The sequence below is a fragment of the Amia ocellicauda genome, chromosome 1 (genome assembly GCF_036373705.1).
Source record: "Amia ocellicauda isolate fAmiCal2 chromosome 1, fAmiCal2.hap1, whole genome shotgun sequence".
NCBI lineage: Eukaryota > Metazoa > Chordata > Actinopteri > Amiiformes > Amiidae > Amia > Amia ocellicauda.
This window is the reverse complement of record NC_089850.1, coordinates 32,514,147-32,530,668: the sequence shown is the minus strand read 5'-3', so window position 1 is coordinate 32,530,668 and position 16,522 is coordinate 32,514,147. Positions and strand designations below refer to the sequence as shown.

At 36.2% G+C, this 16,522-nt stretch overlaps 1 protein-coding gene across 2 annotated transcripts; it reads left to right on the top strand.

Annotated features, from left to right (window-relative positions):
- The first annotated feature begins 1,835 nt into the window (after window positions 1–1,835).
- On the top strand, window positions 1,836–15,217 carry elovl4a (ELOVL fatty acid elongase 4a). 2 transcript variants are annotated; one of them, XM_066702213.1, is made up of 8 exons: window positions 1,836–2,094; window positions 4,326–4,426; window positions 7,364–7,551; window positions 7,999–8,079; window positions 11,642–11,813; window positions 12,430–12,557; window positions 12,916–13,128; window positions 13,990–15,217. In XM_066702213.1, exons 2-8 carry the CDS (start codon window positions 4,360–4,362, stop codon window positions 14,002–14,004), a joined length of 864 nt encoding a protein of 287 aa, XP_066558310.1. In that variant the 5' UTR covers window positions 1,836–2,094; window positions 4,326–4,359; the 3' UTR covers window positions 14,005–15,217. The 2 variants fall into 2 exon arrangements, with proteins under 2 accessions (XP_066558310.1, XP_066558302.1); XM_066702205.1 differs by having other exon boundaries at window positions 12,916–15,217.
- The last annotated feature ends 1,305 nt before the right edge of the window (window positions 15,218–16,522 follow it).

Below are 16,522 nucleotides of genomic sequence, written 5' to 3'. Positions count from 1 at the left end.
GTAGCAATAGTGTAAAAGCAGGTATGTTAGTATACATATACAAGTGATACTGCATCACTATGTACTGTGATGACCCCAGCTCCTCTGATCATCAGGGGGTTTATAATACATAAAACAGGGACAGGCATACAGTTATGCAAGAAAGTCCATCTGCCCCCACACAGTCCAAAAATGCTCATAGTGACATTTAACAGGTTCCTTTCATTTCAGATGAGGGGAGTGAAAGTGAGACAGAAAATTTATTTTAAGCTCTTTGTGTTTAACACATAATTAAAAGCTGTTGCACTTCTCACCATACCAAAAGATCACCACAATCACCAAGCATTTATCCAAGTTCATTGAATACAGTCAAGCAACACTTGAATTTCTCTTAGATTTCTATAATCTTACATACATTTTTAAGGTCACACTAAATTAATAAAATAAGATTTAAAAATTCTGTAGGCCTACACAAACCATTGAAATTAAACCAAATGAAGAAATTGGGGAGGGAGGGCAAAGACATCGCCACCTTGAGCAAGAGTTCACTAAACTTACTCTCAATGCATACCTTCCAACTGACCATTGAACTTCTTCAAGTCTTTCAAAAGCCTTTTGAAAAAAGAATTAATTTGTTTAAGGAAGCCTAGGTGGGGAAAATGATATTTAAATAAGTATATAATAAATATGCTATAGTATGTGGGACAGTGAGCATCTTCTTTATTCATTATTACTACTACTACTACTACTACTACTACTAATAATAATAATAATAATAATAATAATTATTATTATTATTATTATTATTATTATTATTATTATTATTATAAGTGATCATATAATGGAAATAGCCCCAAGACGTATTAAGTTATTTTTATTTCATAACCCCTTTAATATGCAAAGACAACCCCAATAAGAAAAATTGTGCTATAGGACAGACAAAAATTGTCACATGGGGGAAATTGTTTTTTTTTATACCCAACCAAAAAGCATCATAAACAAACAAGTGTAATACAAGAACAAAATGTATCATACACAACCAAAATGTAATATAGGAACCATAAAGTTTCAAATGCACACAACAAATGTCATACATGAAAAAGAAGTATCATACAGGACTAAACATAGTATGGGGGCATAAAGGTGTAGGGGAGAGGACAAATGCATCCATAATATTTCAGTTATTTGTTGCAAGTTTGCAACACTCCCAGTCAATCAAGAAAAGAACTCGCTTAACTATGCTTATTGAATATCACATATTTAATGATATTGAATATGATTGATATGATTGTGCTTTCCATTATTGGCTGTGATGCAATAGGTATAAACAACGTCAATTACAGGCAGTACAGTTTGTCAATCGCAGCTCAGAACCTATATTGATATAAATGAAACACGTTGCACACACAATAAAAAAGTCTGCCTTATTTCTCTTGTAGTAGCTGGCATCTGTTATGATGCAGAGCTGGGGATAATGAGAGCAATCACAGCAGGTACTCACTGTCCCCAGAGCCAGAGCTGTTACCTGTGCAGCACATTCACACATTTCTCCGCCGATTCTGCCTCTAGATCACTTACACCTGAGCTGAGAAGTGCTGCCTCCCATTCATTGCAATGCGACATCCACAGACACTTTCAAAAGCAAAGCACCATGGGGTAAAGAAATAAACAAAAGCATTGCTAACAAACTATTATTTCCGTGGTGACATATTGTATTGGGAGAAACGCACAGTCTTCCCCAGGTCTTAAATCCCCATTTAAATGAGACGACCCGCCACCAGGGACGCCCGTCTCCGGCGCATCCTCGGACTACAGCAGCTGTCTCCAGAGCCGGCTATTATTACCCGCATGCGCAGTGCCAGCTCCCTGCTCTGGTATCCAGGCGATTGGCACGGAAGCAGCAGCAGTGCATTGCAAGCCCCCCATGTAGGATCTCAGTATAGACATTTTTTTTTTTTGCCTTTGTGTTTTTTCTGCCAAACGCATGGCTTCCGATAAGAAATAAATCCGCGCACCTTGCTTTTCTGCTGTTTTCCAGGAAGGAGGGGCTTTTAAACTGCATTTTTTTCTGACCTTGTATTGAATGTCACCAGGAGGATCTTAATTCGTGATAAGGTAAGAAATGCCTGTTTTTATTACCGCCGACAGTGCTCCAGCTATGAGCGGCGAGTTGCATTGTTATTTCAATGAGTATGGTCAAGAAAAGAGTTAATCATTTTTTATTTAATGCATTAGTGGATGAAATCCCTTAAAGATCCCAATTAGCTATAGTCATAATCTGCAGTATTAGACAAGCGTGTTATTGCACTTGCACAGCCTAATGACTGTAGTGAGAAGGGGCAGAAGGGGGGAATGATGGACGGCTCGTCTTGAATTCTGTCATGCGTTGTTTTGCAGTATTACAATATGCACCATTAAATAATCCTTTACTAATCGCCAATTGACGGCGATGGAAAGCCCTGATCATTCGTTTTCGTTTTCGCAATGATTGCAGTGAAAATATGTATCCAATGGCATTCATAATAATAGCTTTACTGTAGTAGCAAGAGATGCAGCCCGGCGTCCTGCCAAACAGATGCTGCTGCAACTCCTCGGTTATCAGCTCGGGGTTCCATTTTATTCATATTATAGGGTTGCTTTAAAGTCGTTGTTAATGCCAGTGCAACAGTCAAGACCGAAATACCAGCTTCACCGAAACCGCGATCATTGTCCCTCTCAAGACTTTGCTTCATGATATCGCCCGTGTAACATTTGTAATTGCATTTAAGCGCACATACTGTAGCTGTGTGGGAATTATCCTCTTGACAGGGCTGTGGAAAACCTGCTGACACATTCAGACTGCTTTGTACCCCGCCGAGCCAATGATATTTATTTTGCCGGGGCAAGCTTTTTTTCCTCCTTTTTCTTTTTCTTTCTTTCTTTCCTTATTTTTTCATGAATGAAATCTGAGGTCCTAAACTTGGTGCTTACGTGTATTTTGCTTTGGCATGAAATCGACCTTCGTAGCAAATGTGTTGTGCAGTCTGTGCAGTACACATTCATTTAAATCAAAATTGGACTCAATAAACAAATCCATTCACAACTACTTTTTGTTGAATTATAATTATTATTGTTAGAACATGACTGTTTAGTTCGATTTTTAATAAATAAAGTAACCCGTCTACCTGAGGAAAACTTTACTCTGCTTGTGAATTGTATGTACTTATTTTTTCTTCAAAATAATCTTAGGTTTAAAAGTGAGATGCAGAGACCCACCATTTTGAAACAAGCAGATTTGATGTAGAGGTAGTGTGTATGTAACACAACACCAAGCACAAAACAGAGGACTGGCAATCACAGCAGTATTTGGGAGATTGGACTTGTACACCATGCAGGGCCTGACTAACACTATACCACTTGTGCCATGGTTGTGCAAGTGATACGGGAATAACAAAACATTTGAAATTGCTCGTTTGTATTTGTTTTGATAAATGTCTGTTCTTAATTTTATATTAGGTCCACTTAGGTGGTCAATCTGTGTTTTCTTTTCTTTCACAATTCACTGCAGACAATAATCAATAATCCTTTGAGTGAAAATGCAAGACAAAAAATGAAACCCTTTAAGCATAATTGTGAAACACCCAGCAGTTTAGTGATAATGTATTATAACTATCTATGACAGTGGATAGCTGACCGAATTGTATCTAATTAAGATTTTGATCAATTGGCACTGATTGCTCCTTTTAACACAATCTTACAATTTCTCTCCAGGGTTAATTCAAAGTTCAGTATGTAACCACAACAGACAAATATTTCACAGGAGAAAAATATACAAATAGATGTATCAGAAACAAGTGTATTTCAAATCCACCCACTAGTAACAAGTATATCCACACATCACAGGGTTGCATATCAATTGCATGTCAACCTAACAGGCTTCCCCTCAGGCAGCTATGCAAATAGATACATATTTTGCTTTTTATTAACATTGTAACAAACCATAAGCCACATATAACTAATGAAACACTTCAAAATGAAACATTTGGTGTCAGTTTCCATCATCAGGTCAGCATGCTGCAAGTGCTGAGCATGACCTTGCATATCAGTTTTGGAGTGAAATGGGAAACACTCATTATGTTGCCTGCATTCACATATTGAAATGTATGCATCTATGTATTGATAGCATTTTGTATTTATTGTGTAGTATAAGATTTGTGTTTGTAGGGTGGTATTGCAGGCTAAGGAGCAGGCATTGCATTGGAATTTAATAATAGAAGCATGAATCTATCACCCTTATTTCTTGTCTTAAAACATGCATATATATATTGAACTATGTGTTTTTGTTTAACAATTCTTTTTTTTTGTAGTGCTTGACTTGATTACCAGGGAAAGGTTGAGATCATGGAGATTGTAACTCATTTCATCAATGATACCATTGAATTCTATAAATGGGGCCTTACCATAGCAGGTAATTATCATGTTTTTGTATTATATGTCCTCTATTGAAAATAAGTGTATGCATATAGAACTCTTTGGCACAGCTTTGGGTCCAAATGTATTTAGTTTTATGGCACTGTATTACAATATATTAGTAACTGCTACACAAACCACTGTGTTGCACTGCAAGTCTTTTCATACAATTAATGTACCATTATTCTGAATCAAAATCATGTACTTCTCTAATAGTTTAATCAAACCACAATGACAAACAATATGATTATGAATATCCTTAAGCATTTATATAGTTTAATGATTTGCTCACAATCCAATCAAAAAGTTTACAGAAGAATAATATAACAAGCAACAAAGTAGCAGATGGGATACAAAAATGTTATTAATTATCCAGGCATTGGGATTACTTTTAAGCACTTAAACATTCCTTGTACATAACCTAAAGTTGACATTTTTGTAATAATCTTTTATTTTAAAAATAATAATAATCTGTAGCCACCCCACTGTTCATGCCAGTCAGGCACTGCCCCATTTCCCTACCTGCATTGTCCATTAGCCCACTGGGACCTCTCACAGCTGCCTTGCGACCATTTCACAGCAGCACAGCATATGTGAAAAGGGTGTTTCCCCTGTTTCTGCCCAGTGTGTTTTAAAGACTGTTGGAAATGCCTGTTTTCTTAACTTCAAATTTATGAACATAATTGAAAAAAAAAATCTCTCCCTCCTTTAATTTACAACAATGGCATCCTAATTAACTATGCATATACACAATAGTATAAAAGGTAATGGATGCCATAACAAAAATAACAAAAGATAGTTTGAAATGTATTGAGAAGGGTTCTCCCCTTGAACTTAATGACTACCACAATCCTAGGGAGGCCTTGTAACACCTTTGAAAGATAACCAGATCAATACTGTGTCTTTCCTACTATACCCCAACTGCTAGTGCTGCAAGAGACATTGTTCCAGCAGTCTCTTCCTCATTTGCCAGAGCAGTTTATCCCACTCTATGGGAGGAGAGCAGTGAAATGTTTGAGCTCCTAACTGTGTGGCATGATGTGTTATTGTTGACCATAAAATTCCGCCAATGTTAGCAGTATCTAGAAATGTGTCATGATACCCAGCTACCTGTCCACATTAAAATGGTCAGCTACAATCCATGTACCATACTGGAGGAAACTACCTTTTACAAGCTACAAATTTACTTTATATTTCTCAAGTGAAACAGTTTTACCTGGTGTCATATGTTCCTTCTAACCAGGCAATGTATTACATATTATTAGAGAGGTAATGTAATCTTTCAAGGGTGATAGTTTTAGGGAAATGTCTTATTTCTGCCTCTGTGTTGTGTTAATTGACTCCTAAACTGCAGATGTCACAAGTTCAAATTGAGAATTTGGGATTGTTTCTTTTTGTGTTAAAGTCAGCTTTTGCAATTGTTTGGTAACATTCTCGATAAGCTCCGGTTATACAGATAAGAAGTCCTATTACACTGTAGGCTTTCACTGTAAGGCTAATTATTACACTTTCGAAAAAGAAAACCCAATTACTCTTCCAAAGCCTGAAGCTCATATTTGGCTTTCTTAACTCCGCGTCTTCGTGCCAAGTTCTTTGTGTGTAATATTTAGACCCAGCCGGCACTAAGGCTATGTAGCCGAGAGACGTTATTTATAAGCCCATTTTTTATATTACTTCTACTTGTCATATCGGCAGGTTCTGAGCATTGTAATAGAATGCCATCATCAATTTGTTTACTGTTGTACACTGTAATCTAAGAAAATGACTGGTCTTGGTGCGGTGCAATAATCATTAACTGTATGTTAGTTTTTGTTGACTCTCTTACTGTATGTCTTCCAAACAACTTTGGATATTTTCTTTTTATTGTATGTTTGTGTTTTTACTGCAGTTATTACTTATAAAACTAGATAAGATCACAGCTTTTAAAGCCTGAGCTCTCAGTTACACCATTTCACCAATAACATACTTAACAAGATATTTCTGTATTGATTTTAAAAATGCTACAATGTTGTAGATTTCAAGATATCTAATACAATTTTAAAGGCATCTTGATCACATTGTTGGAGAGCTGAAAACAAATGTAATGTTGCACTTTGTATTCTATTTTTAGGAACCATTCTAATTTGTAATACAAACTGGACACATCCATCTATATTGCTTTTGTGACATATAATATTATAACAGTTAACATACACGTAATATGTTTCCTTTGTAAAGGGGGTTGTACACTCAATACAATTGAACTATGAATATCTTAGGTTATATATATTATATCTGAGGATATTCCAAACCTAAGGGTTATTATTTCAAAATATATATAAGTTTTCAGCAGAGTAATTCCAGAGTTTTAATTCTTCCTTATATTTAACTTACTTTATATACAGTCAAGATAAGGAAAGGCAGTTCACTAGAGCCCACCAGAATACACTTGAATCCTCTACTCAGGCTGTATTTACTTTACCTTTACTTCTTAAGCATCCCTGTCTGGGCTCTTATGTGTTATCTAATCCACTCTTAAAGTTGCACTTTAAGAGGCATGTTATTTAAATTCCTCAGGCAAAGCTGCATGACAGGTCAGTTTCATCAACCCATTGGTTGACACAGGTGTTTAAGTTCTTCAGTGCTTACCATCTCAGGACCCATCTCTTTTAGTAGCTATTTATCATTAGTTGTACTGCTGAAAGTGCACTGCTAACATGAGAAACACCTGCACTCTTTCATCAGTGGGTGCAGAGGTATCCTATGACTTGCTGCTTATACATACATAGTATTTTTCTTTTGATGCACTCATAATAAATAGCTTTCAGGGTTACGGAGAGTTTTTTCTAGTGTGCAGCTCTAACAAATTTGTGGACATCAATTTCCGCATGTGTTGTGAAAAGCATTCTGTGAATTCGAGCCCTTTTTTCACACATTTGTTTACTTTCTTCCGTAGACAAGAGGGTGGAGAAGTGGCCATTGATGCAGTCTCCTCTACCCACACTAGCAATAAGCTCTCTTTATCTTCTGTTCATTTGGCTGGGCCCAAAATGGATGCAGAATAGAGAACCTTTTCAGTTGCGATCTACTCTCATCATCTATAACTTTGGAATGGTTATATTGAATTTCTTTATCTGCAAAGAGGTAGGTCTTTAATATATCCAAAGAGAATTACAAACAATTACAAATCACAGTACAGGCTTGTAATAAAGCTAGTTTTGCTCACTCTTGAAACTGTATTTTGTTCCCCTTTTCTACAAGTAATCTATTATAAATCAAACCTCTATTATGTTTGAGTAAAACACACAAGCAAACTGGTTGTATTCAAATTTGCTTCAAAGCAATACCAACAGACATATTTTGGTACGCCCCAACATAAATTCATTAGATTTGATATCAACGATCTTTACATTTCACACTGACTATTGCAAAGCTTCAGAGCAGTTTGTTTTGATGGATGCTTCCCAGTAAAGAATCATTGGGACACTGTGTTGTGTAACATATAATAAGTAAATGAGTAGAGGGGGAGATAGTATTGTATATATGTATTGCTGGGAGTTATGGATAAAGTATAATTGTTTAAATTTATAGCTCTTCCTTGCTGCAAGATCTGCTGGTTACAGTTACATCTGTCAGCCTGTGGACTATTCAGAAGATCCCAACGAAGTGAGGGTAAGCATTTCCACAATTGCTCTTGTTGTAATTAATAGCATGGTTATTTCAGTTAAATTAGATGATCTGCTACACACTGTATCGAAACCTAAACCTCTATTTTATCTGATGAAATATCTTAATTGGAAAGGCGACTCCAGTTTCAGTGACGTTAAGTGGTGCCATACCGAGGGCTTTCTAGGTCATTAATGCACACAACATAAACAGGGTGAGGTTACACTGTTCGATTTACACTGCAGTCTATATTGGTCTTGTTAATCTTGGTTTACGGAGCTTGATACAGAATCTTATGACCTTACCTTAAGATCTCGCCACACATCCTGGCACTACAGTTTGTCAAATTCCCTTTGCATTCACTTGATGAAGATTGTGGAAATTGTTAAGGAATGGAAAGCTTCTAATGCTGTTTAAGTTCTTGTCCCTTGTTTTGTCTTACACTGCCCCCACGGTGTGTGTTGGTCAGTAATAAAGATGGAGCAGCTGCTTATTTTCATGTATGTGGGTCATGACTAATCTGCAATGTGTCTGACAATCCATGTTTTAAAACATGGGGATGTTTATAGAATTATTTTAACATTGAATTTAGGAAGAAATTTGTGTAGCGAACACAATTTTAACATACTTACTTAATGTTCTGCAAATAGAGCAATATCCTCTAACTAAAACTATTGTCTATTGATTGCAAGATAACCACAATTAGGTGTAACTGAATGTTTTGTGGTGTGTGAATGTAATAAGCACATGATACAGTGATAGTTTGAGTATATAAAATGTATGTCTTTTTTTGTCCCGCTCAGACATTGTATGATCCTTTATTTGGTGGTAAATTAAAGGTTGTACAAGATAAATCTGTGAATGTTGTGGAAAAACAATGACGGGGAATTTTGCTACCTCTGACCTAGTTTCATGCTATTGTCCTGAGAGAGGAGTCACCATTAATGCATTAGACTGCACCAATTAATGAGCACAGGGGCGAATGAGATGGGATGAAGCATAAAAACCTGAACAACAAATATCTGATTTGTGTGCTTGTCTTTATGCATGCAAACTTGTGTATAATGATGAATAGTATTTTACACTGGGATTCCAAGACCGGCAGTTGTGAATTGTACAATAGAAATGTTTCGGTACTTATTAGTCCTTGCAAGCTGCTTACTGTAAAGCTTCTAATTTCCACTTGGCTTATACAATCGCTCCTGACCTCTTTATCCTCAGGTTAGAACTTCAGCGTTCTTCCATATGGCCCAATCATAGTCCTAACCCCTAAGTTGAAAGTCACTGAACAAAGACTGTAATAAGGGGGTTTCATTCAAAATTGTGGTTAATTTACTTTTAGCAAAAGGTGTTTTGCAAAACACATCTAAGGGTCAGGTTCAAGATTGGCATGCATCTAATCATTCTTCGCTGTTGTTTGTTGAGCAAGGAGGTATAGTTTACTGGACATGTCTGGTAAAAAAAACATTTTGAATAGGGTTGGTTACCCCTTAGGATGTATTTTCTAATATACTAATATCTTTGATAACCAAAATATATTACACTTGTTCAGATTTTCAGCCAGTTCAGCATTTAAGCAAACTGTCTTGTTATTAAACAAAATAATTAGTTGATTTAGTTTTTGTCTGCTCATCTGTTACAGCTCGACTACGGCACTGTAAGTGCAGTCCACTTACAAATAGATGGGCTCAGACTTTGTTTTATTTGAAGGCTGCTGGTGGTACATGAGCCAAAACAATGGATTAAATTCTAAACCCATGACTAAGAAAAATGAATCCAACAACCCTCCCCCTCTCAGTGTAGAGAATGCATTTGTCCTAAATGTTCACTGCCTAATGGTTTAACTTAATCAGCTTATTGAACATATGCTTAACAATATTATATTGGTAACAAATTCAAGTGTGTATTAAGTTCAGATTATTAAACATGTAGTCAGCAAAGCATTATTTGCTAAACAATCAGAACATACTGATAGACCTGCATGTTGTTCACAATCAACTAAAGTCATCACCTCTGTGTGTAAGCTTTTATTAAGGTAATATTGAAGCCAGTGTTTTTTCATGACTCCTTGTATTTTAAGTTTACTTTAACCCCCTGTTAGTGTGTTCACCTAAGCAGTTTAGATACTTTGTCATAAGGTGTGATTGTGAAAAAAAAAAAATTTTTCATTGTTTGCTCTGTGAAGTGTCACCAAGTGGAATTCGTAGTTTTGTGTACTTTGTCTATTTCAAAGTGAAGTATGTGAAGTTTAATAGATGAATATCAATGCATTGTGTTATTTTATTTAACACCTGGCATAATAAGGGATGATTTAAATAATTCATTTTAACCTATCAATATAATATTTAATAATTCTGCCTACTTGTCAGGATCCTCAACTGATTTAATAAGATTGGAGGGTGTTGCAGATTATTTATGAATGGAAACATGTGCCTGCCATTTTGGAGGCATAAACATAACACAAATATGGAAAGCATATTAGGAAGTGACCTTGTGACCTCTGGCACAGATGCAACCATTCTAACTATACAAGCTGGATGTATTTCTCATCTTCATTAACTTGGTGTTGCAAGCTTCTAACTTCTTTCAGTGTTTGGAGTTTGCTTGCATTTTTTTTTGTAGGTTTAGGATGATGGTCCTGCAGATAGTTTGTTGGTGACTAAAGGTTAATGCTCCATGTGGAGTTGGTTAGGTTAGTTGGTTAGTTCTGTTATAATGAAGAGGTTTTGTAGACCAGTCCCATTATGTATTTGTTGCAGCTTCATAATATAATGTCAGAGGAATATGTTGAAAGCTAAACTTTTAAAGCTGGGAAACATTCCTCACCCTAACTAACCCTAACTAAAACTGCATTGAACTTGTCTGCCTTCAACAATACCCAAGACAACAGAAACTAATGCTTGTTGTGGGGAGGATTTTCTGGTGTCATGCTGTGTTGCTCACAACATGTACTCGCCATTGATAACACTTAGGCTACATTTATAAGGGCAGGATTATTGAAAGTTTAGCCTTTACTCTCTGTAGAAAGTGGCATTGATGGTATCAGAGGCCTTGATGCCATGGTTTGGGGCAGAAATGAGTGTGGTTAGAGCAGGGAGAAAAGCAGGCTTTGAGCTTCATCTTCCAGCAGGGATTAGGCTAAAATCAGTTCTGCTTTTTATGTCCAAAGTTGTATTTCAAAGGCTGGCAAAGTTGTTATTTTTTTTTAATATGTTTTAACATCAATTAACTGAGCATCTTTATTAGTTGGAAAGGTCACTTACAATGTATAGTGTACCTATAGGGGAGCACCACTATATTTTAAAATTAAGCTTTGCTACAAAAAAGTAAGATTAGATGTCATCCCTAATGTTCCCTTCTATTTTCATATGCTCTATTGTAGTGTTTTCTTTAAATATCCTTTGACATTAACAATGCTTTTATACTGTCTGAAGTCACCATTGTGATTTTTGTTTTTCATTTTTCGTCTATTGCTTCTGATACAAAATTGTTTAGAGAGCTTTAAAACACGAGGCTGTGTCCGCTATTGGGGATGGTTCCATGCCAATCTCGGTTTCTTGCATGACAGATAGCTGCGGCACTGTGGTGGTACTATGTCTCAAAGGGTGTGGAGTACCTGGACACTGTGTTCTTCATCCTGCGCAAGAAATTTAACCAGGTCAGCTTCCTCCATGTCTATCACCACTGCACAATGTTCACCCTCTGGTGGATTGGCATCAAATGGGTGGCTGGAGGACAATGTGAGTACAAAGCAGACGCTCTGCAGGTCACACAGATGGCCGTTCTCTGTGAAAGGGATTCTCTGAGGATAAAGGCCAGGGTTTGATTAATAGGGTTTGTCTTTTTAGATAGGGTTAATACTTCAAACAGAATCAGTTGCTCGCAGCCTGAAGTAACTTTGAAGGAGATCTAAAGAAGCTCAGAATTATTTTCCAAGGAAACATAGAATTGAAAATTAAATGATCATTTGTTGCTTTTAAAGAGCCAGGTATAAATGTAGATTATTATTATGCCCTTTATTCTCACGTTTCTTGATCATTTTATAACTTAAGCAATTTAATTTACACACCAAAAGAATGTAATTGCACCAAATGACTAAGCTTTCAATGCTTTTACTGCAATGATGGTTTCAACATAAAAGCATTATAATAGCCATTTTACTGCTTTAGAAAGATGAATTGCTTTTTACAGCTCTAATATTAGATGCATTAAACATGTTTGTTGTCTGTATAGTTGTACATGAAATCCCCAAAGTAAAATGTATTGTATTATTTCTAATATAAGGTGTATTTTAATTATTAATCTTTCTATAGGTGTATTATCAATAATGTACTGACTACAGACTCTTTCTTTCAGCTTTCTTTGGAGCTCACATGAATGCATTCATCCATGTAATTATGTACTTATACTATGGACTGGCTGCCTGTGGCCCTCGGATTCAGAAATACCTGTGGTGGAAGAAATATTTGACGATTATACAGATGGTAGGTTCAACTGCATGTGTTATCTTACATTTCATGTGCTAAAAATGTCTCTGATTCCTGCCTCTTCAGAAAAAGTGCTGAGATCTGGATTTTTTATTGAAAAAACGTGTGAGGCATGCCAGCTTGATGTTCTTAGGGTACCTAAAATATTCTCGTAAGAACAGAAATTTAAGAAATAAATGAAAGATGGTCTTTGGCCCATTTTGTTTATCTTATTTATTGTTAGCCTAATGATTTATGATATACATCAAGATTTGTATTTGATTGCCCCTTGTGATTATGCATCCCCAACATACTATGCATTATACTGTATGCTACAGTTTACAGCAAGCTTCCTAATACACATTTCCTTTTTCAGATTCAGTTCCATGTCACCATTGGTCACACAGCTCTGTCTCTCTACATCGAGTGCCCTTTCCCCAAGTGGATGCACTGGGCTCTGATTGCTTATGCCGTCACCTTCATTGTCCTGTTCGCCAACTTCTATTACCAGACCTACAGGCATCCAAGAAAGGAGTCCTCTAAACCTGGCAAAGTTGCTGTCAACGGTGCCGCGACTGCTATAAATGGGGTGAGCAAGCAAGAAAACAAACTGGTGGTAGAAAACGGAAGGAAGAAGAAGAAGGGAAAAGCAAAACGGGAATAAAATGAGTAAGCAGGCCTTACCAAAGCAAGTGGCTTTATTAACCAAGAGAATCCCACTTTTGTAGGCATGAATGGAAAAGGTTTAGGCAGGACACAGGCTATCTGATGATTTTGTGTTCATTTTAAATGTGACCAATTGGGTAAAGGGTGGCTATTGTAATATGGTGAATTTTGAGACGTTTGAGGTTCAAATGGCCGCAGGATAGTTATATTAACATTTATTTCAATTGATAGTGTTCTCTTTGTTTATGCTGGTTTTCGATTTTGAAGCAATTCAGGGAACCATTTTAAAGAGACTGAAATGCAGTAAACGTGTGCCCCCAAGTCGGGAATAAATTAGTTTTACCTGCTCTCATTCTTCTTCTGAAAAGCAAAAATTGAAGTAGTCCTTCTGTTGCAGCTGTGATGAAAACAATTCCATTTTTAATCACTTATTTTCCTCATAGATTTTGTTTTGTTTGTTTGTATTTTTAAGTTGCATATCATTATTTAATGTTCCAGTATTAGAATTAATTTAAATTGTTTTATTGAATCAGCCCGATATTCTGTCATGCTTGCAAGGGCAGTTCTTGCTGTATAAAAAAGGGATATCCTCATACAGGCATCACCAAAAAGTGGTGTGTTTCAGTGTCGCGTCTTGATATCAAAAAAGCCCTCAAACCTCATCTGGGGTGCTGTTAGTGGATAGCTCATCTGTGTTCTCCAGCTCCACGCTGTATTAAGCAGTGACAGCAGGGTTCTCTGTGTTTTCTACATTATTGATATTTTGTTTTCTCCTTCTGTGTAGAACACCTCCAGTTGAACCTTGACAACAAAGAGTGATTGCTACTGTGTCATGTGTAACCAGGCCTCAGAGGTCAGGACTACCATGCAATATAGTACTTTCCCAACCTGCTATATTTTTGTTTACGGATTATGTTGCCCCACCCCCCCACTCTGTGATGCAGTAGCTAGTGTTGAAATATAGGTTAGTTCAGGGGTGCCCACCAGCCTGCTGAGATGTAGGGGTTTGCTACAGCCTGCTTTGTAATGATTCAGCTGAAGTAATTAACAATTGATTAAACCATAAAAGGCTTGACATGCTTTCCACCAGAATGGATCTGAAGCGGCTGCAGTGGGTGTGTGGGGACCCTTGGGTTAGATGTATGTTGATTCATGGAGAACTATAAAACCCAAGCATTTTTTTACCTGCAGATATAAAGTATATTTATTGGGCTTTTCAAACTGTAATATTCTATCACTGCTACAGACCTAAAGGGTGACTGGCAGGCATGGGCAGAACTGGACGACACAACAGATGGCCATGTGTATTAATGGCCAGTTCACTGTGATGCTGGTGTTTTATCGATTTCTACTGAAGGGTTAAAAAAAACTGTGAGATGGGAAATGTGCACCGACTGGTCCAGCTTCTTTGTGAAATTGTTACAGATAGATTCAATTAACATGCTGCATTCTTTGTTCTGTTTTTTTTTTTTTTTTTTTTAGGAAGCAAGAGGCATTATGATATTTACAATTTAAGGGCAAATGTACTAAAATATCATTGGTAATAGTCTTGACACTGTAGCCTGTTATATGTACTATAAAATGGCATTGTTATGAGTATGGAGGCAAGATTCTGCCTGTTCTCATCAGAGGAACATTTGTCCTGCGTTGTAATTGCAGCCTGTTACAGTGCGTCACATTATCTACAGATTAGAACAATTTGTGACTACTGTAAATATGGGCTGTACAGTGACACGGTAACAAAGACAATATAGTCGCTGTCCACTGCACCTAGACCATTTGGAAATAGTTGTTCAATAACTGTTCAAGGTAGGAAAGGCAGGGGGCATATCAAAATTAATCATTTGCCAAAATTAGTGGGAATGCAAAAAAAACTGTCAATTTTAAAGTACTATAGGCTTCACATAAAATACAGTGTAGTGCAGTTCTGTTTACACAATATATGCCTTCTGTCCCTGTATTGCAAGAAATAATTAAAAATGGTGACAACACTATCACCTGTATTATCTGCAGTTCGATGTCTTTCTTTGTATGACTCCATAGTTTTATTGATCACTGTGCACTGCTACGTTGCTAAAATTGTGTATTTCCAAACCTGGTTACCAGTGTCATGTCAACCTTGGTACTTCATCACATTTGTATACTGTAAGCAGAAACTTTTATGTTTCCCCAATGGAGTTCCTTACAATTTACTGAAGTGAGGAAGTGTAAGGTATTTTTTTAATGCTATATAATAGAGAAAATGACTGCTGAAGAAAATACAGAAGTTACATTTTTTAATGACAAACATTCCAGAACTTCAATCTTTAAAACGCCTGCAAATATTTAATGTTTGAAGTTGTGTTCATGTTTGTATGTACTTATTTATGATGATTTTAATTATTATATTACCTGTAAACAAACATAAACTGGGTCAGTTATACAGTGCAACCATTTGAACTACTATTATAATACAAAGGTTAATTGTTGCATTGCTTAAACTGTACAAAACACTATTTATGGTTTAAGATGGCATTTTGGCATAGGTGTTGTATTTTGAGATTCATACATGCTACATATTAGTAGTGCTGGGGAAATTTGATGGGGTACAAAAAAGACATCACACTGAAATTTTTAAATCGTATCAACATTAGTATTTCTGTTGCTGTTTTTTTGGTTATAATATAAATTTTTTATATTCAAATCAATCTGGATTGCTTTTATTCTTCCTAGAAATAAATAATTACTCCTTTAGCAATCAGGAACCACTTTCATATGTTTATGCAGTACAACATACATCAAAAGTAACACTGCTAATATCATTTAGGATGGGAAAGCACTGCTGTGGAGTGCATAGTATAATCATGACACCCCCTATCCTTATGCTTAGTACATTTGGCCCTTACTTTAACTATCAGTGCATTACCTTGATTTCCCGTTAAATAGATGCAATAATGTTGCACCTCATTGCTGCGCTGCCTGAGACAGGGGAGTTAATGCTTTATGCATGAATCTGTGATTTGTATTATTTTTATGTAAATGTTTTGTGGAAGATCTCAATCTGGCAAGAATAAAAGTTTTAGTCTATAACATTGCAATCTTTTGTTTCAATGTTTACACTAAATAAATTTGAACATCTTAATATGGGTTCCATCTGTGTTGACTACAGCAATTTTAAGTTTGTTTTTAATTTTATTATCCAAAGAAAGCTAAAGTAATTATGGAAATGTAGGAGAAAAGTTACATGCTGTAACAACAGTAGTTGATCTATAAAATAGTCGGGAATATTTGAGTGCTGCACAACTATTCATATAAATAAGGCAGATGTCATTACATCT